Consider the following 24,120-nt stretch of genomic DNA (forward strand, 5'->3'; position numbering starts at 1 on the left):
AGATCACATTAACCAAAGCAAATACCAAGGCCCTGATTGTCTTGTTGCTGCGCGAGGCTCCCAAAGCGTGATGGTGCAGTACCCTGCTGGGATGAGCGCTCTTCCGCTGAGCTGCGCCTGCGGCAGGGAGCCAGCTGGGGAAGGGGCACAGCTGGGCTGCTGGAAGAAATCCTTTGTAACTACGCACTGGCATTCGTCTCTGCGACGGGCAGGGAAGCGTTATGCACGCCCCAGAACACGGGGCTGAGGAGGAGGGAGAGTAAGGAGATTGAAAGAACTATCAACAAGAAAGAATCCAACTCTTTCTTAAATAAAGAAAGATACTGAGATATCAAGACAAAAACAATAGAGGCACTGATACAGCAGAAATCCTTCTTTCCCAGTAAGAGATAAGATCGCTGGTTACCACATGTAAGTATTCCCAGTGTTCAGCACAGAGCCAAGATACTTGTTGGCCTGGATAGTGGATTTGATACATTCAGTATCAGTGTCCAGTCCTCACGGAGGAAAAGTGCGAGAGCACAACAACTTGTATAAAACTAGAAAAGAACAGCAGGTTGGGACGTTGGCAAAGGGAACACCAGGCACTCTAGCAGTCGGTTCAGGGATACCTGGTGGGACTTCCACAAAAGGGATCGTGGATCCCAAGGCAAACAAGTTGCTTCATGAAATGGGTGTTGAAATGGGTTTTAGAGATGTAAAAAATATTTAGCAAGTATCTTCTTACAAGTACTACAGGCGATGATAGGCTATAGACCAGCTTCTTCAGAAAAGTTTCCCTCATAACACTGACTTGAAAGATAACAGAGTTTACTAGAGAATTTAAACCTGGACAAGGTGGAACATTAAGTAGCCAAATAAATCTGCATGTGCACATATAGACATTAAGGTCCTGAAAGATATTTGTCTTCTCTGATATGCATGGTTATCTCCAGCATACCACCAGTAAACCTGAGGTCCAGCACAGAAGCATTTCTTTCAGTGTAGGAGGACCCAAGTCTACTAAAAAAAGTACCTGGGAAGAAATGAGAAGAATACCTGGGCCACAGGAGGCTTCACAGGATAAAAGTATTTAAATTAAAGCATAAAGGAATGGTTCTCTCCCTTCTCCAGGCCTCATGATCAGTAACAGAGCTACGGCCAAGTCCCTGTTCCACTGCTCCTATCCCACATGCAAGGTTTACCAAACTTTTTCACTCATCACCAGATTTAACTACAGTTTAAGCTCATCTGCACCAGGGAAGGCAAAACACCTTCCCGTGTGACACGAGCTCAGGCAGTACACTTGATCCAGGTGGCACCGGGAGCCACGTCCTCCCTCTGGAGGGCCCCTTCTCTGCTACACTCACTCCTGACAGCTGGAGAAAAAAAGGTCAGACATTCCCTCCAGTCCTCCATCTGCTGGAAACTTTAACTAAGCGCAGCAAAAGGAAAAAAAGAAAGGGGGGGAAAAAAGCCACAACCTTTCTTTTTTTACTTCTGCTGTCTGGAAGGATCAAGGAAGCATTTGGTGCCAGCATAGGCTTCGAATACTCTGGGGCAGTATCCAGCTACTCTGAACAGCTCTCCCAGACTACTGATATGCTCAAATCCTGGGGAGTGTGGCAGCACAAAAGCTATGACTGTTCATAGTCACAGACTAGAGACTATCAGAAAAGCCCAAGCTGCTCTCTGCTGAACGCCTCGCCCCAAACTGAAATGAATTAAATTTAGAACCAAACAAACTCAACTCGGTTGTTGCTTGTGATTTGTTTTCCTGTGCCTGCAGCACTCAATCTGCACAGCCTCGCCCAAAAGCAGACAGGAGAACGTAGCTTAAAAAAAGTTGTTCCTCTACACTTTGCTGTGCATTTCAGCGCTTGTCTAAGCCCACCTTTCAGTTCCGAGATTGCTCATGTGTTCCACTGCAACAAGCCAGGGGACACAGTTGTTACCAAAACCTGCAAGCCCTTATCGCCAGGTCAAAATGCACAACTCACCAGCTACCGGTGGGATGTGATCGTACTGTCCTGCCCCTGCATCAGAGACAGGACTGACAGTTATGAACTTACAGCCACTCCACAAACACCCAATGAAGTGAACAAACTCCACTGTCTGCAGAAACACTGGAGCTTTTTTCCAGTGAAGTGCAAGCCTACCTTATCTTAGTGCACTCTTCAAGCCTTCAAGGGGAATTCCTCTTTCACTGGCTACATAGCAATATTTATTTCATGTTAACATGTCAGAAGCAGAGTTGTACTTTTTCCAATCAGGTACAGGGAGAGGGAAGACAAGTTAGCGTGGGTGGGCAGGGATGGTGTAAAGGCAAAGGATGCAAAAAGGAATCAGTATTTTCCAAGCTCAGATTCAGTATCTCTTAGGAAACATGTGGGAGGGATGATTGAAAAGGAGGTGGGAGAAGGAGGGAGCTTCACTATATGGAAATATTTCCATGAAAATGTGAAAGTTTAATAGATCCTTACTCATCTTCCCCCCCACCAGGCTATACAAAGCATTAATTAAAGCCAGTTATTCCCAAGCATATCTGTCTTGCAGGTGAAGTCTGCCCTGCCGATTTAGCAGAACAGATAGACCTCCATTTAGCAAGAAAGATCCAGTTTCTCTGGCACCACTAATACTCCATCTAGGCAGCTGAGAAATCTTATGGCCGCACAAAGTACAGAATCATGTACATCTGACAAATGCAAGACAGCACACTGGGCTATATCTCAGATTCACATTTTCCATACAGGGTTGACAACAGGATGAATAAAGCACAAGGCAAAGGGAATTTTCCTGACCCAAAACATTGAAGACAAGACCTGCTAGATGCACAGGGGTAAAAGCCTGCAGGCAAACCCAGCAAAACCCCAGAATAAGTGCATGTCACAACTCACTTGCCATTGATGACTCCGTCAGGATTAAGCATGGGGATAATCTTGAAAATGAAACACTTCCGCAGGAGATCAGCAATGGGGTCACTGCTCACAAGGAACTCCAGGGTCCCCTTCATTACCCAACTGGCATTGCTTTCACCAGGGTGAACACGGGCCACTAGAAACACATAAGGACGATTGTCTGTAAAATAAAACAAAGAAAAAACCTAGACCGGACTTCTCTTTGAATAATAGCTTTGCAAGTGGGTTTTATTCCTTTTCAATTCCCTTTCAATTCTTGAAAGTTTGACCCTATCAAACTTCACTAAGGTTTAAAAGGCAGCTAGAAGTTATTTAATTTTCTAAGGCCCTGCTCCACTTTTAGTGTTTCACCATTAACAGTTTAGAACTTTCCAAATCTCTAAGCAGATCTGTCCACCTATAAGGGCTCCAAGGACATGCAAGCTGTCTGATTTCTGGTAGTAACCTGTGTTGTAAGGTTAGAATAATAACTAACCAAGTTAAACTGATATAATTAAAGAAAATACATAAATATGCCACCCAGATAAGCTGCAGAGGCAGAGTACTCAAAACTAACCATCATTTCATATCCATCCAACAAAAGGTAGAAATAACAATATGCATAGCTAAGACAGGCTGCTAATTTCAGTGGAAAGACAGTTTTCGGTTTCATATAATATAGACGCACACTCAGATTTGCAAAGCTGATTTTCAGAAGTTGTAACTAGAAGAGTTCAGCTGTTTCTAGCAATACGCTTGGCATGGGAGACATAAGGTGTGGGAATTTGGGGGAAGGGAGAGGGTTTGGAGGGTTGCTTTTAAAAAAAAAAATAAAACCAATCAAAATCTTACTAAATACTTCATTGATAAGCTCTACTGAACCTGTTTCAAAGTAACAACTTGACAGAGAAAGTTTCCTTGTTATACGTTATTTGCTGTTCCTGTGAAAAAGCACCCACATTTGGTCTAGTAATAAGTCTCCAAAAACTCTCAATATACATATGCTTAGAAAAGACCAAGTTTGACAGCAGATTCTTTGAAGATCCCATCTGTGCTGAGCATACTCCACGGATGGGCCAAGGAAACAGGAGAAGGCAGAGGGAGACACCTGCCAGGCAGAGAAAATGAAAGGAAAGGACAAAGCAATTATCTGTCTTAAAATGATCCTTTTGTGAGCATTCACAGTCGCAGGCCGTTGTCACAAGTCAACCTGACAGATTTATTTTAGTGGAAACCATTATCTGTCAGGGCGTCACAACAATGCCAGGGTAGGTTTGTCCCGCTCTAGCAGGCAAAGTCAGAGCTCAGGCTCTGTTACCTTGTGTGAATTGAGGGACCCCAACTGACAGGCTTGGGAGTGGTAACAGGACAGAAAACAAAACCAAAGGCATCAGCTGAGTGCCCTTGTAAACAAATGCTGAATTAGCAAGTTATATGCCTTTGCCCTTAGCTTCCAAAGCTGTCCTTCAGTTTCCAAATGCTTTACAAATCATTAATCAATTAATGTGAAATAGGGAGGTAGAACACCATGCTGAAAAATATAATGTTATTGAAGAGCTGTTTAGTGATTTGTCCGACAAAGCAAATGCTGTCTGAGTTAAGAATACAGGTGAAATTTCTCATTTCACAGTCAAAGAAGGAATAAGCACTAATTCTTCTCCTTAACTGTACATTCTGTACAGTTCTGCTCAATATATGGATTACAATACAATTTAGTTACATCTTTTAGGGATGCAGACTCAGATTTGGAAACAATCCCCCTCCACACCTCCCCACTTCCCTGCCTCCCTCTTGAGCAGCTGGTGGGCACTAGAAGAGTGAACTGAACTCTCAGCTCAAAGAGCTCATACAGAGCAATCATTTTCTGGTCCAGTAAGGCAACTGGAACTCTGTTTTTCAATAGCCATGTATTAGTCTTTTATCATTCTTACACCTTACCTTACTGTGAAGTTAGTATATTTTGACCAACGTGTATACATAAGTGCCTAAGGCACTTATGGATTGCAAAAGATTTCTTTAGCTCCTGCAGAACTACTAACCATTCTGATTTTCTTCTTCCTAAAATTAGAGTACACGATATCTACTCTGCTCCAGCTAGTTGTGATTACAGTCTACCTTAGTAATGCTTTAAAATAGCAACAAGCAAAAACTGGCTTTCACAAAAACATCAGCTGCATTTTGCCATTTCAAAACATTTTCTTCTTTCTCCCATCACCATGATTTAGTGCTGTTTTGCAGGCTCATTGCTGAGCTAAACTTATGGGACTGTGCTGTTGTAGCTGAGAATGAGGCTCTTGAGGACTCCTCATGGACAACAGCTGTAAATAGTACAAAGCAAAATAAAATGTGTTCTCTTTTGCAATTGATGAATACAGCTTTAACAACTCTTATCTCTTCTGTATATTGGGAGAGAGCACAGCATCTTAATTGAGAGGTTCTTTCCTCAGTCAAAATAAGGAAGGGAGAAAAAAAAAAAAAAGAAAGAAACTCTAAGCAAGGGCTTTCTCATCTCAGAAACCCAGGAAAGTTTGCCATAATTCTGCTAATTACAAATAGCATGGGACTAGCAGAGACCTGAGTTCTGTTCTTCCTCTTGAGGCTGATCAAAGTCAAGCTTGTCTTGCTTAGATTCAATGTCAGAAAAGCTTCCAGACTTTCCAGATCTTAAAGCCTGGGAAACGGGGCTGGGGGGGAAGAGACCAGACAGAGATCATCTGCACTGTTTCCCCAGGGATGACAATGGAGGGGCCCATAGCCTGTATGTCCAGTCAAAGAAGTCTCTCTATTCCAGTTAAAGCTTCCTTTAAAAGCTCTCCTCCTGACAAGCACATCCGCAGCTCTGACATCCCATCCACAAGAGAGTCGTAACAAAGGTATGTACCAGCAAGGAAACCGCAGAGCTTGTTAACTGCCTGTTCCCTTCACGGAAGCCATCACAGCCAAATCCCATGTCCATATGCTGCGCTCCCCCAGACTGCACCCAGCGTGAAGACTAATGAAGCAGCAAATAGAGCGAAGAGCTGACAACATGGCCATAAAACTTGCTACCCTTGAAACACCTGGGAAACAAAGATTTAATTCTGTGGCAGGCAGTAGTCACTCAATCCTATGCTTTACAGCATAACCAGTTCTGCCTTGAAATTATTGTGGTAACTGTGATAAACATTAGAGCTCATGAAAGTAGTGGATGGCAGCACTGGCCAGCCATACTCAGCACTCCAACTGATAGACACCAGTCAAGATGTCTGCACTTCGGTTCAGCTGCTTCACTTCATTCCTGACTTCCAATGCCCCCATGACTGCAGTCCTGACCAGACCACCTCAGTACTACCCAGCATAGCTTACTGGTTTACACTGTTGCCCAGCTGTCCTTCTTCTGTGATATTTCAGAGCCCCTTGTGACTGCCTCCTGTGCCCCACAAAATCTGCCTTCAGGACACACAACCACAGGTTTTCGCATATACCTCCTTCAAGGCCCAGAACTGAGTTTGAGTCTTCAAAATCCTCAGGCCAACACTTAGGCAAAATCCTCCCCAAGTTCTGGGGAAGCTGCCAGGAAGCTCAGGTTAGCCATTTATCTCTGCAAAGCCCACATGACACATAACCTTCTCTGGGAATGTAAATAATAAAAAGAGAAAGCAGAAGAACCTTTTCATGCTACATAAAGCCTTATCCAACAGATCATGTCTCGTTACACTGTGTTACATTTCAACATGCCCAGAATATAACGTGGCACCAACAATACCCGAGGTGAGAGATTAAAGCGTCACTGATTCCTCTTGCAAAACTCTGAGCAAAAATTCTTTGAGTAATAGTTCTACTAATGTATCACCTACTTCCCACCTTCCCTTCTCTTCACTCATTTTGACTGTGGATATATGCCTGAAAATAAGAGCTTTGTTCTTCCAGTACTGCTAACTTGCTGCTTAATCTCCTGCTTGTTATAAGAATCCTCCTCTAGTCATGTCATCACCAAGGTTCGCCAAGAGGTGACTTTGAAGTCACTAATCATGACATCAGTTGGGGAAAGAGCAGCCTGAAAGAAATGAACAAAACCCCATTAACACAGCAGTGTCCCTCATCAAGAGGAGCACAGAAAGGAAATGAAATGCGGTTCCAGATGCCCTGACCTGGGCTGATTTCTAAATTATTTCAAGCTGAGACTTGAGCCATGCCATTTGTAAAGGGACAGGGCATTGATACAACACAGGGCTAGGATTTTATAAGGAGTCAAAAGGAATTATGTACACAGCATGTGAGAAATTCAACCTAGATCCAGGTCTTGACTGGAATTTTTCTGGCTGTGCTTCGGCATACCTCTCTTCCCTTTACCCCAAGCCCATGGCCATTAAGACACAGAATTTTTTTTTTTCCCTTTTGCCCAAATACAGCATGACTGTATCATGAGCATTACACAAATCAAAGGGTCAAGTTTACCTCAGGACATAGTAGACAGAAACCAAGAAAGCTAAACTCTCCCTTCCAACTTAATTAGCTGTGGCCACTACAGGGTATTCTGTGAGTCAAATGATGGGTAAAAGGGAGCACCGTCACGTAGCTCTTCCACGCATGTCACGGCTGCATCCTGTCCTGGATACATTTGATGTGCCCAAGGCTGCACAGTTACACAAAGCCAGAGAGAAGACAGGATATGGTGTGATGTACAATGAATATATTAAAGTATGTTTGTAAAAAGCATCAAATACTGAGATCACAGAAAACATGAGACTGATCTGAGGCAGAATCTGTGTCAACCACTTTACTCTCCTTCTAAAACTTTTCCTCTAGTTGTCAGCCTTTCTGCTGCCTTAAGATATAATAATTCTTTCCTCCTCTCATCTCTCCCCACCCCAACATTGCTGTCTCCTTGCTGACCCTGCTTTTGGCTAAATGCTCCAAAAGCAGACACATCTTAAGACAGAGGCAAAATACAGAGTCTGGCAGGACCAGCTGTTGTTTTCCAGAATTATCAATGAGCTATTCCTTTCTTAAATAGGTCTATATTATACGTATTATTACTGTTACCTATGGCAAAGAAGTGAACATTACAAATTGCCGTGGCTGCCTGTTCTCTACCTTCATAGCTTGGTGGGGGAGTTTCAGGCTCCAAGTTGCTTGGCAACCTCCTTTTGTGCATGTGTTTTATGAATTCATTCACCTCTGAATCAAAGATGATCAGGGAGCTGAATATGGGTACCGACTGCCCAGCCTTGGTGCAGCTTGACATCCTACTACCACTGGTTTTTAATCCCAGGGAACTGGTAAGCAAGTTGTCAAGTTCATTTTGGGGAAGACTTCAAAACCCCAAACTGAAAGCAGCAGGAGCCACTACCATTATTTAGCATGACCTTCCGTACGACTGAAGCCAAAGGAAACCCACGCGAACTAATTCCTGTTCAAATCAAAGCGTATCTCTTTTGGAAGACGGGAACAACGGAATCTTATTTTCAGAACTCGCACCCATGGAAAACCTATTACAACCCTTTGCAAATTCTTTCAGTTTATAACTAACATCTTAAATGCGTGCACGTAAATTAGTCTACCTGAAATTTCCAACCACTGCATTATGATACAATTTTGGCTATGTCAACTCAACATTCACTGGCATAGCCTATCTCACTCTGCGCATCCTCTGAAACTGCTCGGATAACATCAAGCTTCAAAATTGAAATGACATAGCTGTTATAGTGCAGCTACCTTATTAGATTGGTGACAAGCAAGGTACCTTGCATTTACCTCCTCCCAGAGCTCTGTCACTAAGCAGAGGAGTTCCTCCACCTGGGTGCAGCTCCCACAGCTGTGCTCACTGCTGCCGTCCCACGCTGGCGTAAGAGCAGGGCCCACTCTGCAGCCTGACGCCGGGGTGGCAGCGTGTTCCCACTGGAGCTCTGTCTGCAAAGCTGCGTCAGCTGCAGCGGGTGCAAAGTTTAGACACAGCCTTCTGCCAGGTGGATATCATTGCTCCCTGGTCCAGCCGGCGAATTTACAGAGCCCTTCCTGTGCCAATTGCCTCACCGTGCCATGTTTGCCTGCTCTGGTTGCTAGCCCTCCCCAGGGGTTTCTTTTATAGACAAGGGGCTTGGCTGCCATTGCTCCTGCCCTCACCCAGGTCTCCTCAGCTGCTGCCGCCCAAGCTGTGGGGTCCTGGCAAGTCTCTCCACTCCCCTCAGACAGATTCCAAGGGAATAAAATCAAGGTGGGGGACAGCTGTTTAGGAAGAAGTACTGCCAAAAGGATCAGGGGATTATAGCGGATGAGTTAGTGATGCAAAGCAATTCCAAAAATGAGAGCTCTCCTGGGATGTACTAACAGGCAACTGTCACAGCTAAGATGAGGAACATTGTTACTTCGCTCTGCTCAACCCAATGAGCAAAAAACAACTACCTGGAGTGCTGTGCCCACTTCTGGCTACCATAGTTTAAAAATGAATTTGATGAAAACTGGAGAAGAGGTCATTAAGAATGATAAAATGTTCAGAAGTGATAACTTACAATGAAAAATTGGAGAAAATGGGTTTTAAACTCAGAAAGGAAAGATGAACAGAGAGGAAGGAGATGACCTTTAAATTGCAAAAGGCTGCTATAAAAAGAGATAGCAATCAGTTGTTCTCACTGTCCACTGGGACTAGGTTGCATAAAAAGAAATGCAAGCTACTGTCTGTCAGCTAAGCCAATCTGTAGTGACTTGACTGCCTTCACTGGTGTGCCTGCATATTTACACCACCTTCTGCTAGGTCCTTATTCATAAAGTCCTGCATCAAGCCACTCCACTACAGTGCCCAGAACAGTGTGAGTACGAGGCCTATAGCCACATAGGTCATTCTAGCTACCCCCTTAGAAATTTGGTCCAAAATTCCCCTCTAGTCCTCTAGAATTACCTCTGTGTTCTGAGAGCTGCTGGAATCACTATTCCAGTCCACAGAGCACCTCAGCCATCTCCTTTGAGCTCTGATGCAAGGTGTCTGCTTACTACTTAATGCTAGCCACTTTAAAATATGTGAAACATTAGCCACTAATTAGCAACTAATCAGAAATATTCCATCATCATGATATTTTGACATCATTTGAGCTTCTTCCTATATACAGATCAGAAATATTTATGGAAAGTTCTGTCTTGCCTGCTCTGTTAATGACAGTCCTATCACTTTAAGATTGGAGTAATATAATTACTGGGATTCCTTTCATTAGTAATTATCTTCCAAAGACCCTCTATTATCCTTAAGTCTACTGGTTCTCAGCTTCTGTGTATGCACCCTTTGAAAGAGGTGAAAAGCAAACAGTAAAATCAGCTCCAAGAGTCCTCCCAACAGATTATCTAGGTAGCTGACGTAGGGAGCTCCAGATTATCTGTCAAAGGCAGGCAAGGATCTATCATCCTCCACTTCCATAACATGCACATTATAGCCTTAATTTGCTCTATGGCAGCAGGCAATTTCAGATACTCAAGTATTTGGTACTGCCATGGCCTGACCATCAATCCACATGTTTTTCAGCCAGCATGGGAAAAATGTAGATTGCCTTGCAGAGACCCAAGACCAGAGACATGGCAAGTAGAAAACAATAAGTATTTTCAAGTTAGGTACATATGTGACACACTGACCTTCTACATCTTTTGTATGAAGATAACAACACCGGCCTGAGAGAACCAGTCAGTGAATGCTCAGAAGACTGGAAGACACTGGAGCAGAGATCCATCAAAACGGACTATACAGTGTTCTCATTCAGTATGATTAGATAAGTGGCAGCATTGCCCTAAACTGTCCCATGCCTAAAAGAAGGTGCAGGCAGGAGATAAATGCAGCAGAGACTTGCAGGATAACTGCTGTACAGGCAGAGTGCAGAGATCCGTAGAGCTATGAAATCCATGGGCTCTTTTCCGAAAGAAGGATTTCATCTGAAATGAAATCAGGCAGGAGGAGCAGACTGAAAAAGCTTCCATTGTCATAAAAATATCTCCCTGGGTAATCCACGGTGATGGAAAAAGGAAACTCTGATAATTTATGTGACAGTTTAATGGGATTTTGGTGACACATGATACTTTAGAAAGAATTTGCCCAAATAGGACAGACAGGACTTTAATAAGGCTTCAGCTCCAAAACAGCAATATTTTCACCCCTTACTTTTACATTTCATTCTATATATCCACTACTCACTCACAGCCCATCTATCTCATTTGCAAGGCACATTTCAACATTGTAAGAGCAACAACTCTGCACCTTCTAGTTACATCCCTAGCCAGAGAGACCTCCGAGTATCTGATCCCTAAAGGGATCAAGCTGACTTTGCACCTAGAGGGCAGAGCATCACTGAACTGTGAATTCCGAGGCATGAGCTGCCCTCCAGCCATATCTCCAGTTCTGTGGACAGCATTAATAACTTCTCTGCAGAAATGAAGGGCAGCAGATGGACAGTCAGCAAGAATCGCTTGCAGAGGGGATGTCCCCAGAGCACACTCCAGGAGTAAATGGCTTTCACACTGTGAGTGATGCCTCAACCCATGTCTCCTGCTTATGAGATACACAGCCTTTACCCCAGTGTAATACCCCCTGCCCTTCACTGCCACCTCTTTGAGAACAGGCACAGCAGCAAGAGGAATTGCTTAGAGTACTAAACTAGGGTGAAGCCAGGGTTAATGGGATGAAACTTCACAAAGGAACATTTAGGCTGAATATCAGTGAGTTATATTGAAGAGTCTCCCCTGTGGAGAGGTAGAAGTTAACATTAAAACCGCATCGCCCAGAGCACAAGAAGCCATTCTGTACACAACAATCTTGCAGTAGCTGGGGACAGAAATAATCCAACAGACATTTGTTTTCTTTACTAATTTCGATAGCTCCGGTTCCGAAGCCCTTATTTTTCTGGAAAATCTCCTTCTGGGAATCTAGGTAGGAGAGGAATAGTAAAAAGCTGTGTGAAGATCTCAATATTTTGCCCAGTCTTTCTGCAACCACAGCAGGCTAAGATCAACTTAGGACCTGCACTGGGGCCTGTTAGCCCTAAAATGGGCATGGAAAATGGAGCACCTGTCAGTGTTTCTTTCACCACTGGGAATAACAGCCAAATTTAACAGGAAAATAAGTTATCTGTTCAAGCTGTTCTGCTCTATAAAAGACAAATTCTATAGTAAAGAGCTTTTTGCACATAAACTGTCTACACAGAACAGAGATTTAAAACCCACCTAATGCCACCTACAGCATAAAGCAATGTTTATTCTCAAAATGTGTTGTGTCTTTAAGAGGCACAGATCCATCTCTGCTTCTGACTTGAGGTCTTCCTCAGGGAATGACTTGTAAGAAATAAAATATATTAAAAGGAAGTGCAATCAGAGCTTCTCATTATCAAAGGGATGAAATATCAATTTTTGTCAAGATAAAAAGCATTACAGATTGGGTCTGACGGGAAAAATTAAATTTTTGGTCTTCACTTGGTTTGATATTTATCACTCCATTGCTCCAGAAATATCCTGGCAGGGAATGTTTCTCAAAAATATTATCCTGTATTTCTCTTGCAGTAAGCAAGCTATGAGAGTTTTAACTTGTGTGGTTTGTTACATACAGAAAACTCACAGAGAAAAAGAAAAGAAAACAGATAAGTCTACAAACGGCATCTTCTAACAATTCACTATGTCAGCAACTTCACAGTAAAGGACCTTCTGCAGGTTCACTTAATTTGCAGCATCACTAAATTGACTCTTACATCATTGCTGTCCAAGTCTATCCTAAATTTTAGAACTGCATGACCCAGAGCTGATCCCAAAGGAAATTCTCACTTTCCATAGACAAGAGATTGATAAGGTAAAACTGTCTCCCAATTTTGAATAATGAATCTTGTCTTGATGGCAAGTTCTTAGATGCACTCCCCAAACAACTGAGCAAGAGAATGCAAATAAAGGAGCAACATAAAAGGTCTTTCAATCAGATCATCATGACAGCAAAATTGATGTTGGCCCAATGATCTTGTATCATGCCATAAGCAGCATCATTTTTCATCTTCTAGACTATGTTGTGTAACAGACACAAAGCAGAGTTTGACTAAACTGGAATTATTTAGCACCTGAACGATGCAGAAATGCCTTTAAACTAGAAGACTATCCTACTGTCCACCCCTGAATGGTCCAGCTTCCTGCCTACTTTAGCCTTGACAAGAAGCCTACTTCTATGTATAAAGCTTTATCTTGATAAAGACCAAAGAGGGAGGCACTAGCACTTTAGATGTAAAACATGATAAATGGAACTTCAGCTTTTTTTTTTTTTTTTCTCTCCCCTGAAATGTTTAGGAGAACTTATACCAGTAGCAGATCTAATGTTAGAGGCTGGTCCTAATCTCTATTCCCCTACTGCCCTCCAGCACCCCAGAAATAACAGTGTTTTAACATCTTGTGTTCAAACCTCGGATCAAGAGCTCACATTAGTTGTTTAGGCCACAAGTGGAACAGAAGTTTTCCAAGGAAGATAACAGAGATGAACCTTAAAGTTCATAAGCAAGTTCATACCATATGATTTTCAAGCAGTTCTACTCCTGAAATACCCTAAGGATGAAGAAAGAGTCAGGATCATATAGCACAAGCAGAATCCCAGAATACTTGACAGAAAGATAGGTGGAACAAAATTTGCCACTGCATAAAACAGATAACATGCAGAAATTTCAAACAGTATGTGGTAAGACACTAAGCAGTTGCTGTCTAAGGTCAGTAAGAAGTTCTTCCCTTCAGATGCTAGCAAAATGATTTCTAATGAATGAAGGCTTCCTACATCAATCACTACAGGGAGCGGAATGTCAAGCTGGGAAGACTACTAGTCTGTTTGAGGAAAATTGTTTCTTCTTAGGAATAAGATGGTAGGAAGGCTAGGGAAAAGAAAAACGTTCTTTTTTTCCCTGCAAATTGCTACAAAGCACAGAAAAAGGTACTCATGAGTAAAGGAGTCAGGCTACAAAACAGTCTTGGCAGTCCCAGAAGGAACACAAGTAGAAGTGGAACATGTGATATCCTTCCTCACCAATCCATGTATTATTGCAAAACTGGGAGTTTTCACACGAGAGGTTTTTGCTCTTTATTTCATCGTTTCCTAAGTGATATTCAATTTATTAAAAAAAAAAAAAAATCTTCTCCAGAAGGTTCTTTTTGGCAAATAATTTAACAGCATCAGTGATGGTTGCTGATCAGTTTGAATTTCTGACATGTAGTACACAGACTAGCTTCATGAAGCTGATACTGTGAAGTTTCCTCAATCCCAGTGCCTTCCTGCATTTTCAGCCCAACATTTCCCCAGCAGAACTTTGAACTTTTCCAATTGACACTGCCACAGAATCTTTCCATGGTAGCTCAGCCACTCTTTAGAGCCTGTACAATCCACAGCATAAGCTCCTCTCTCTTACTTGCCATAAGAAGCACTCATATTGAAACCATTATATTTCAGAGCATTCACTACCACTTCATCTTCCGCTCTGTAAACTATCAGAATGCTTTTAAAAGAAACACTTATTTAAATAAAAGAAAATCCCTGTAAATCACAGTTGTGACAGGCTAATGGCTAGCATTGCAAAGATGATTTGTCTTCCTACTGTATCTAACAAAGCTGCTTATACTAATACCTTGTTTTCAAAATATGAAGAGACTTCTAACTGATGTTTTCTAACTGCAAGAATATACAAGTAATAAAAAACACCTTAAATCAAAAAATAACCTTCACCTGCCAACTAGCATCCCCATTAACTCTCAAAATCAAAAGACTTCCTTAAATTATTTTTGTTTTCTGTATTATTTATTGTGCTTCCTCCATGGATGAAGAAACCAACTATTTAGTCTCACTGCATGTTTGTAATCCAAATTCATTTTAGGGTTTGCATGCATTAGCTGCATGCTTTAATTTGATTTATTTGATTTGATTTCTGCCTATTAAATTACATTTGAGGCAGGTTAGATGGCCCCACGGGGAACATCTCACCAGCACTACCCTTTGTGCAAACAGCAATTATTTTATCTGGGCTGAGCCTAATTTCAAGTCACATCTTGATAGGCTGACAAATAAGGTCATGGTATCTGCATTGCAAGTGATATCCTAACTGGTGGGAAAGACCTTTGACAAGCTAGAAGATGGGTCCTGGTAGTGTTCTGACTAAATGTGTATGATATAGGGTATGAAATTTAGCAGCAAGTCATCACTTACGAGCAAAAGCATTGTTTCAAGTCTATCTACAGACATTCTGCATAGCTTGCAGGCCCATCACCTATGTCAGTATAGAGACTATAAGTAAGTCACTACATTTTTATTGCTCATTCACGGTTAGTAAGTGCTAAACACAGGGAAAATAGGGACAGCGGGGGCACCACAGCCACTGAGACCCAGGATCCTTCATCTGTCTCTTGCTTATTCTTTCGCCTCCGGCCAGTTGCTCTTTGTGAAGAGCAATTCCCGTGTATTGAGTTGTGCTTCATGGTGACCCTCTAGCTGTTGGTTTTGTGCCCTTTCAAAATGCCTGACAAAGCTGTCACAGAAGGAGTTTAGCATCTGGAAGCTGCAACAGACACGATATGACCTGATTCATAAAACATAACTAAACAGCTTGGGCTGCCAGGGGCCAGGATTTACAGGACTGTGGTTCAAGAACAGCCTTCAATGCCTGCTCTACTAAATGCACTTTCCTACTCTGCCGCAATACAAATTCCCAAGCTGTGTTAGGGTGACCTGCAACACTATGAAGTGACAAAGCAGCTGAGACACTAATCTTGTTACAGCCTATCCTGTCTGCTGCTGGTCAGGAAGGGGAAGAAATTACCTTGGCTCTGGCTGCACCTTTTACACCAGGCTACAGGGGTAGGGAGCACTACAAAAAATAAGACAACATCATTTTTCAGAAATTCCTCCAGCACAGTAAGCACAAACAAAACAAAAAAAAAAAATCAAGTGAGACATAGTTTCTGCTGTGTTATCCGCTACAGCCTCATTTTTACAATAAACGCCTCCCTGCATTTGTGTTTCCAGCAGGTGTAACCTGACCCACAAGGAATTTAAGGACTTCCTGTCCTCCTATCCATCTCTTTTCTTCTGTCTTGCTATCTTTCTTTTCTTTTTCTTGCTATCCTATCCACCACTTTTCTTCACCTCCACTTCAATCACTAGTTACAGTCTTCTGTTAGGTGCTCACCACGGGACCTAAACATCCTTTGGGAGACCTGTCAAAGTCACTCTGATGCCAACAATGATAAATTCCATCTCACTCATCTTCTCTTGAGACATCCCACAGACTGAAGATTACACATTTCAAGCATGTTCCAAGTTAAGCAAGCAGGGATTTACAGAAAAATCAAGTTGCCCAAGGATAAAATACAAATTGGTCACAGAGGTGGAAGCTCAACATCCATTTCCCATGTCCCAGTCTTGAAGTATCCTGTGCCATCCACATTCACCTGAGAAGTGAATTGCTACACAGTCTATGTCTTCACAGCACTTCCTCCTCTTTTCATTAACCACGAAAATGAATTGAATCCTGCAGTTAAATATCATCAGCAGAGCGCTCTCTCAGTTATGTTAATTGTCCTATACCATGATGCTACAACACAGCTGTCATTTTCATTCTGAAACCCACCCAACCCTTCCTAAAATTAGCACGTACACATGCATTTACAGAGTGCTGTGATATTCCTGCATCCATCGCTATTACATCATGCTTTCAGACTCAGGGAGAAAGTGAAAGATGATCTGAAAGCAGTAAGGGAAGAATGAGGAAAGGAAATAGGATGTCGTAGTAGGTTTCTCTGGTTTTCTTGAAAAATAAAAAAATAAAGTCTGGAATACTTGGGAGACTCAAAAGAAAACTCCATAATATGCTTGTTAATGTTTTCCCTGAGTCATTCACAAGTCCTTCCTTATCTGTGGGTCAAGACGTACCTCCAAACCCCATTCTGACTTCTTCATTCACTTATACTTATCACCTCTGCCTCCATCACATTTTAGTAAAAATTTCAGGCTATTTAACCTTACCTCACCTATTTCAAAGGCACAGAAGCAGCACCCAGGCTAAGCCAGAAAATCTTCAAAACAGTTTGTTGAACAAATTCAGTGGAGAAGGAAGAGAAAAAGCTTGTAAAAAGAATTACAAAGTGACAGGGAAAATTACTTTTTTTTTTTTCCCCCACAGCTAAGTAGCATGACAATTGCAATTGATAGAGCAAATTAAATTCTAAATGCACTGGTGATTTGATAGATATCATTTTCTGAGTGTTACTGAAAAAATGCCTTCTTTGGGAAACAGAGTTAAGATCTGGAAGAAGTCCTGTTGGTTCTGGAGCCTGATTCAATTATGCAAAGTTCATTAACATAAAGTTAAGATGGAGCGGGGAGAAAAGGCATGGAACTTCTCTAATATGCCACGTGCATTAAGAAAAACTGTCCTGACAAAACTAGCAAAGCAATTCATTAGGAGGCCTGTTTACAGATATAATGGGTAGCTGGTAACTTTGAAATGCAACTTTCCCCCCTACTCTTCTATTCAGAAGGCCAGAAGAGATACACTGACCAGGACTGTTCCTTCTGCTACCTAATTCTGTGAAATCATATATCAAAAAGAAGCAAGGGAAAACAGAAAACCCAAAATTACCTAGAATGAAAGAGACCCAATGCACCTATTTTTCCTGTCAGCTAGAAACCGATATCCAACAGCCACATAATAAATGCCCTGAAATGATACAGAAGTCCAAGTTTAGCTCTCTGCAAACACTGGTGCACTTTGCAGCGTCTATCATGTCACTCGTCAACTAGTTGATCTTATCAGCACATTTACAGTCTGAACATAGCAGCTGTCTCCACTTGTTTATTAGCAATTTCTATTTCTGCATTAGAAACAGGTGGGCAAGCTCAGAGAGCTAACAAGTTTCTCTTTGATGTAGAGATGGACAAATCCTCTCATTAACACAACAGCATTTTAAAAATCATTATGGGGTATTTTTAGGCCTATTTCACTTTAGTATTGCTGTATAATTGCAGCCCATTAATCACAAATACTTGTTTCTAGAATCTGTCAGTTATAAGCAACAAGAAGTGTCAGCCTGTGGTGCCTGCAAACTACTAGTTTCAATATATTGCTGTACTTATTTTTCTGGTATAAGACTGGCTGCATCAATCACATAGCAATGGATCCTGTTCTCCAATTAGAGAAATTAGTTAAACAGGTCAGGCAGAAATCTGCATAAACTCTCCCAGCAAAATCAACTTACAGGTGGGAAGTAGAAATAGCAGGTGTTCAGAATTACAGATACAAAACCAAGAGAAAAGCAAATGCACACAGTGTATTGCAAAAATACCTCTTAACTCTCTAATGCTCTTGAGTAGATTAATATTAGGATCAGCACAGAGAAATACCATTTACTATATTTCACATGAAGGTAGACCCCCTTGCATGGATGTGGGCAGAGTAGCTGAACAAACTACCTGCTTGCAGCTCTGGCAAACATGCAATAAAGCTGTTCCATACAATCCAAACAACTCCGATCATTTGTAATACATGACTAGCTAGGTCAGCCTTTATCAGACAAAAATGCGTGGCTTGGAACATTAGATCCAGAAATTCGAACATTGTTTTCCAGAAAGTTTTCAAAGCCTTGAGGTATCAGGTGAATGACTTTTCTTTTTTAAGAAAAAAGACACAATAGACAGTCTCTCCAAATCAGTCAGCCAAGATTTAAAATCACCAATAAGCTTCCCAATTTAGAAGGATAAAGGTGAAAACGACATGAGAGTTATAATGCCACCCACGCTGTTTCCCAACAGTCTTTTAGTTCTGCGTATTGAGGAAGGGTTTGCCTGTGTGTGGCAGAAGCCTGTTGTTAGAGTGAGAAATGCAAGATTCGCAGGATCATGAAAAAATGCCCCAGAGTAGCAGGCTTTGCTGTTCACAGGAGACACTCTGGTTTCCGTCACAGCCTGCCAATTCTTTAACAATCCGTGCAAGGCTTGACCATCTTCCCCTAAACTGTTCCCAAGTTGAGTTCCCAAACTAAGAGCAATAGTTTGCTGGAAGAGCCCACTTTTTGCCCACTCTGCCCTATCTTGCTATCCAGCACAAGTCAAAAAAAAGTTTGTTCCCATGAAATTATCAGGCCTCAGAAAGCAATACGTATCTAGCTCAATCTGCATATCAGCACAATATTTCTGTTCCAGGAAGGAAAAACTACCAAACTGGAGACAAAAACTGCTCTCTATGATGGCAAGTGCAATTGTTTGGGTCTGACAGCAGCTGGTACATATGCTACACTCGGTGAGCTTTCCAGCTACAGATTACTTTCACAAGACCAACCTACCAGCTGTCCTGCCTTTTACTCCCTGACCACAGCTTGCCTAGTAGTCATCAGTGAGGAGGTACAACCAAACAGAAAGGAGAACAACTGGTTACTGGGACAGTCCAGCAGCTCATCTCATCTTCTTAGAGTACTTCTTAATTGCCTTACAGAGAGTAGACAGGGCAGAGAAGACAGGAAAAATTAAAAAACACACACCCCAAACAACACCTCTACTGTTACAAAACTACAATTTCTTACCTTACAGCGGGTTTCTAACCCAAGAGCCATGGGGACCTTCTAGCTGGCCTTTTATTCAAGCAGCAAGGGTGATCCACAGACTGCCACACCATCTACAACTTCAGCTCTACCAACCAGAAGCACCTGATTTAAACACAGGTGTTGAGGGGCAAATCCAACTACCTTCAGGCCAACCCACTTTATACCTTGTATCAGCAGGTGCTCCAGACCTTGTAATTTGTTAAAAAACAATACCCTGTGCAGTAAGACATATGACCAATTGGTCAATATTGTGACCAGCTAGAAGAAACCCCTTCCTGACCTCTGCTTTTACCTTGCGGCACAAACATTAACTCTTCACCCCTTAGTAAGCATATTGCTCCTAACGATATTCAGTCTCTGCAGTCAATCTGACCCTAAAATTATGTCCTACCTCACAGAGCCCATCTCTGTCACATTGAGAACAGATTTAACTCAATTCAAATGCTTCTCTGGCTAATTTATACAGTACCACATTGACCTTTTAGCGTATGCCCAATGGGACCACATGTGACTAGAATTTATGGCCAGGCATGGGAAATGTGCAGCTCACTGAAATATGGGGGTTTTTTTCATGCCATGATTTGAAGTTGATAACAGAAACCTAGTAGCAGTTCAATGCTTGTTCACCATTTGCGGGAGTAAAAGCTGCCTGGGGGATCTGCCGGGCTGTATTTCAATACCTGTACCAGATACACAGATTGGCCATTGGAAGCACAGCATCTGCAGGTTTTTCCTGAAGTGTTTCCACCTAAAGGAGAGATGATGAATTTTTTTCCCCCTTCTGTTAAGGCAAGAATTTGGGCAACCTATCACTCCTATGAAGCTTGTAGCTCCACTGCAATGAGGCCAGGGCACTGGGGTGTTGTGAGACAGGTGTGTTCCAAGCAGCTGGCTATACATTTCCAAAGCAATATAAGAAATACACACGACTAAACCCTTTTCAGTTTCATTCATAATTTTCAATGCCTTATAAAAAAATACAAGTAGTGCCACACTCCTGCGAGAAGGCACTTCTGAGGCACTTGACAAACCAATCACAAATGAAAAAAATCAGGACTAAGGTATGTGCTGGTTTAGATTTTCAAGATGTTCAATTCATTAGCATGTCAGAAAAGGCTCTGATATTCTGGAAGGCTGGAGCATAGCCAGTGCTAAGCACTACAGATGTTCTAGCCCAAGTCCATACTAACCAAGATGACATTGCTAATTTATGTTCCAGAAAATGCTGTTGCTAATCAGAATATTTCTTCTCTGGAATGGATATGCAAAGGTTACAGGTCTCTTGGGACAAAGATGAGGCTGTTGTAATTCAATGAACAAAAGGTAACAGAACAAGTGCTGAAGAAAGAGCAGAAAATTCTGCAGCACTATCCAATAAGAGGAGGGCTTAGAACAAATCTCCAAATTTCAGAAGGAAGGTTATTTTAAAAATAAATGCAGAAAACTACAGATAAATGAAGATCAGCCACTGCAGTACAAATTATTTCACTTCAGATGGCTGTTCTGCTAGCATGCTGCATAAGGCAAAGGGTGGAAGAGAAAGAGAGATTACCCTAACATTTATTTTCTCTCTTTGCAAAAAACACTGTGGTTGCCTATGCTTGAAGGCATTTTTAGCATCCTTGTTCAGTGTTTTCTGTGCATTGCTTGCTGCCTTGACTAATTGGATTCAATATATATTAATATGCATTTTGCCAAACTCACAGAAGGCTGACCATAGTGTCAAAGCTGTGCTGGCTGAGGCAGTTCCACCAGCACTGGGATTCAAAGAGGAGTTGATACATCATGGAAAATACTGGGCTCATTCTGCAGGCAGCTGTGTGTCTGTCTCACAAATTTTGTGTTCCATTCAACCAGCTTCCACCTTTATGGCAGGAGACTGGATACTCCAACAGGAACACAGTTTTGCAGGAATTTATCTGCTCTTTTTGCAGTGGACTGCCACATTGTTGTGACTGGAATATCCAAAAGAAAAGAGAGAGATGTTTGAAATTGCAAGACAATCTTGAAAAATTTAGAGCACACACCATCAGTGTTGCATATCTGGAGATCATTGCTTTGGCTTCAGATGCTCAATAAACTGCCTATTCAAGTGGAAAAAAATTATATTCTCAATTCTGTAATTATTTAGCGTTGTAGCATACATGACAATTTTATTCAGCCTTTCTTCACTACTGCATTAAAACAGGATCACAGTTTTCACAACAGCTGACTCTTTCTGTCACCAAAACAAAAGCATTTGTTACAAAGCAAGAGAGGAACCAGCACCTCAGCCTGCAAATTAGGAGCAAATCTTCAATTCAAGGGAATACACAGAGAAAAAATGCACTATTGCAGATGTAAGAATAAAGCAAAAAATGTTTTTGTCCACAGTTTGCTATAATAATCATCTCATTCAATTTCTATACACACTAAAATCTGTTCACTTTTAACTATAACCACAAATAAGGAGTAGAGATAGAGAAAAACTGAAAGGAAAAAGCAGAACAGGTCTGTAAATGGAATATTTTAAGGAAACGTAATGCTAGTGGACTCTTTCTGCAGAAGATTATGATTTGGAGCACGTTAAGTACCCAGAGAGCTAGACAAACAATCTGTCTGAGACAACAACCTGTGCTCACATTCAGTGGAAATGCAGTCTAATAGGGGGGCCACCTGAAGAGCGGAGGCTTTCTTCAGTTCTTGGTTTCTTCCTGAGACTTTCATCAATAGTAGCAACAGTTCATTCTTCTTGTATGACACTTGCAATGTAGAAATGCCATTATAAAAGGCTACCGGTCCTTTTTACAGAAAACACTCAGCATCCAGACAAATATGGGGAACTGGATTGCTCTATATTTGGCATACAAATGTGACCTAAGGGTTCAGCAGCACTGGCGATACTCTGTGCATGTGTGCTGGAAGAGGTATAGCCCACAATGACACTAGAACAACAGATGCACTTGCTCTTGTGAACTGTTTCCAACCAGCATGATGCCAGGTTAGCACTCCAGCTGAATTGCTGCAGGCAGTTCTTCTGGCTGCTTGAAAGATCATTACCAATCAAAGCAGGTCATTCTACCTCCCTATTTCAACATTATTAGATGAGAGCTTCCTTTAAAGAGTGCATTTTCCTTTGGGGCGGACTAACTGCAATAAGGCGTTGATCTAATTTGATCCCTGTTTCACTAGGAGATATGTCATCTCCATCTTTGAAAAAGTTATTCAAGAGAAGAGATCTTGAGCCTTTCATAATTAACACGACACACTGGTTGCCACGCAGGGAGCAGGCACAGTTATAATAACTTGGAGTCAATAATTTATAAACTATAATGCATTATTAATCAATTATCAAGGCCTGAATTACATTTAATGAGATTAAGCTGATTGGAGCACTAAGCTGTTTGAATTATATTGATTTAATCAATGTGCTTAATTAAACTGTGTACATTTTCCACATGATCATTATTTCCCAGTATCCTGCCTAAGTGGCCTCTGCAATTCACATTCTCTGCTGTTCTTTGCTCAGGAATTGCTCTTTGCTGCAAATTATGTTTAAAGGTAAAGGGCTTCTTTCTTTCTGAGAAAAGATCAAAGTTGGAAAACAACCATCAGAATAGCTTATACAAGCAAATTGAGAAATGTTAGAATATTTCTCCCAGTAACTATGTCTTTTTGATTCTGTAGGCTTAAGATGAGACGAAGTAAACATACCTCATTAATCTTACTTTATCCCTCATTCTAGTTCTAGGAACATCTGCAGATTCAAAGAGCACAAGCATCCTACCATACCTATCCCAAAAATGTTTCCATCTCTTTCCATCTTCAGAAACATGCTTAGACTCAGGCAGAAAATATGTTTCAATTCCCCAAAAGACTACATTTAAGATAAGCGGGTGTCATTATCTCTTTATGACAATATTCATAATGGTTTCCCCAGCCTTACATAAAGAGGACATGTGATGACAGAAGAGCAACTCAAAGTGACAGCTATTACAGATGTAAATCCATTTGCTAGTATTGTATTTTATTTCCCTCACCGCTGCTGCTAATTAGCTGGGACATTTAGGTTTAACTTTAAACCCCACAATTCAGCTCTATAATGCTACAGACCGCTAAAAGGACACTCATCAGATGTGTCGACTGGGGGAAATACTCATAACACACTGCGTAATCAGTATTATTAATGGGAATCACAACAGCACAACCAGACACGAAGAGAGCATTGCAATTAGTTCCTTTGTGATACCATAAACAATGACTGTCCCACCCCACTCTGCACAGTGACAATGTTCTCGGTGGATACAGGATTAACCCCCATGGCAATGTACGATGCATGTGTCAGCTGAGAACGCAGCAATGCTGGCAGTCGTCAGCTGAAGCAGTGCACTGATGTACCACCCTAGACCCACTGAAATCTTCATTCCCGTAAGGAATTCCTTTGGGACTGTTTCAGTTATTCCTCTGTACTGGCACTAACCAGAATGGTACCTACTCTACATCACTTCGGAGATATCCTCCCCTTTCCCTTCTCTAACTAACGGTGAGAGCTAACCCACCCCAACTCAGTGCACAGCCAGGAATCACCTCCTGAGGAACGCTCATATGGCAAGCTCAAAACAGCACAGTGTAAACAGTCCTTCTCCAATCAGTCATTTTGCATTTGGTGGTTTTAATTCCACCACTCTGTTAACATTAGCAACATATTGGT

The 24,120-nt window shown here is 41.7% G+C and overlaps 1 protein-coding gene across 1 annotated transcript in view; it reads right to left on the reverse strand.

Moving 5' to 3' along the window:
* The window catches only part of AGBL1 (AGBL carboxypeptidase 1), a gene marked incomplete at both ends in the record, with an annotated part of 295,031 nt that overhangs the window by 173,797 nt on the left and 97,114 nt on the right, over positions 1-24,120 (reverse strand). Inside the window, one exon of the mRNA XM_082321219.1 lies at positions 2,877-3,057. Coding sequence (XP_082177345.1) covers positions 2,877-3,057 — 181 coding nt within the window. The remainder of the gene's footprint in view (positions 1-2,876; positions 3,058-24,120) is intronic.

Source organism: Platalea leucorodia (assembly GCF_965183815.1).
Source record: "Platalea leucorodia genome assembly, chromosome: 9".
Taxonomy (NCBI): Eukaryota; Metazoa; Chordata; class Aves; order Pelecaniformes; family Threskiornithidae; genus Platalea; species Platalea leucorodia.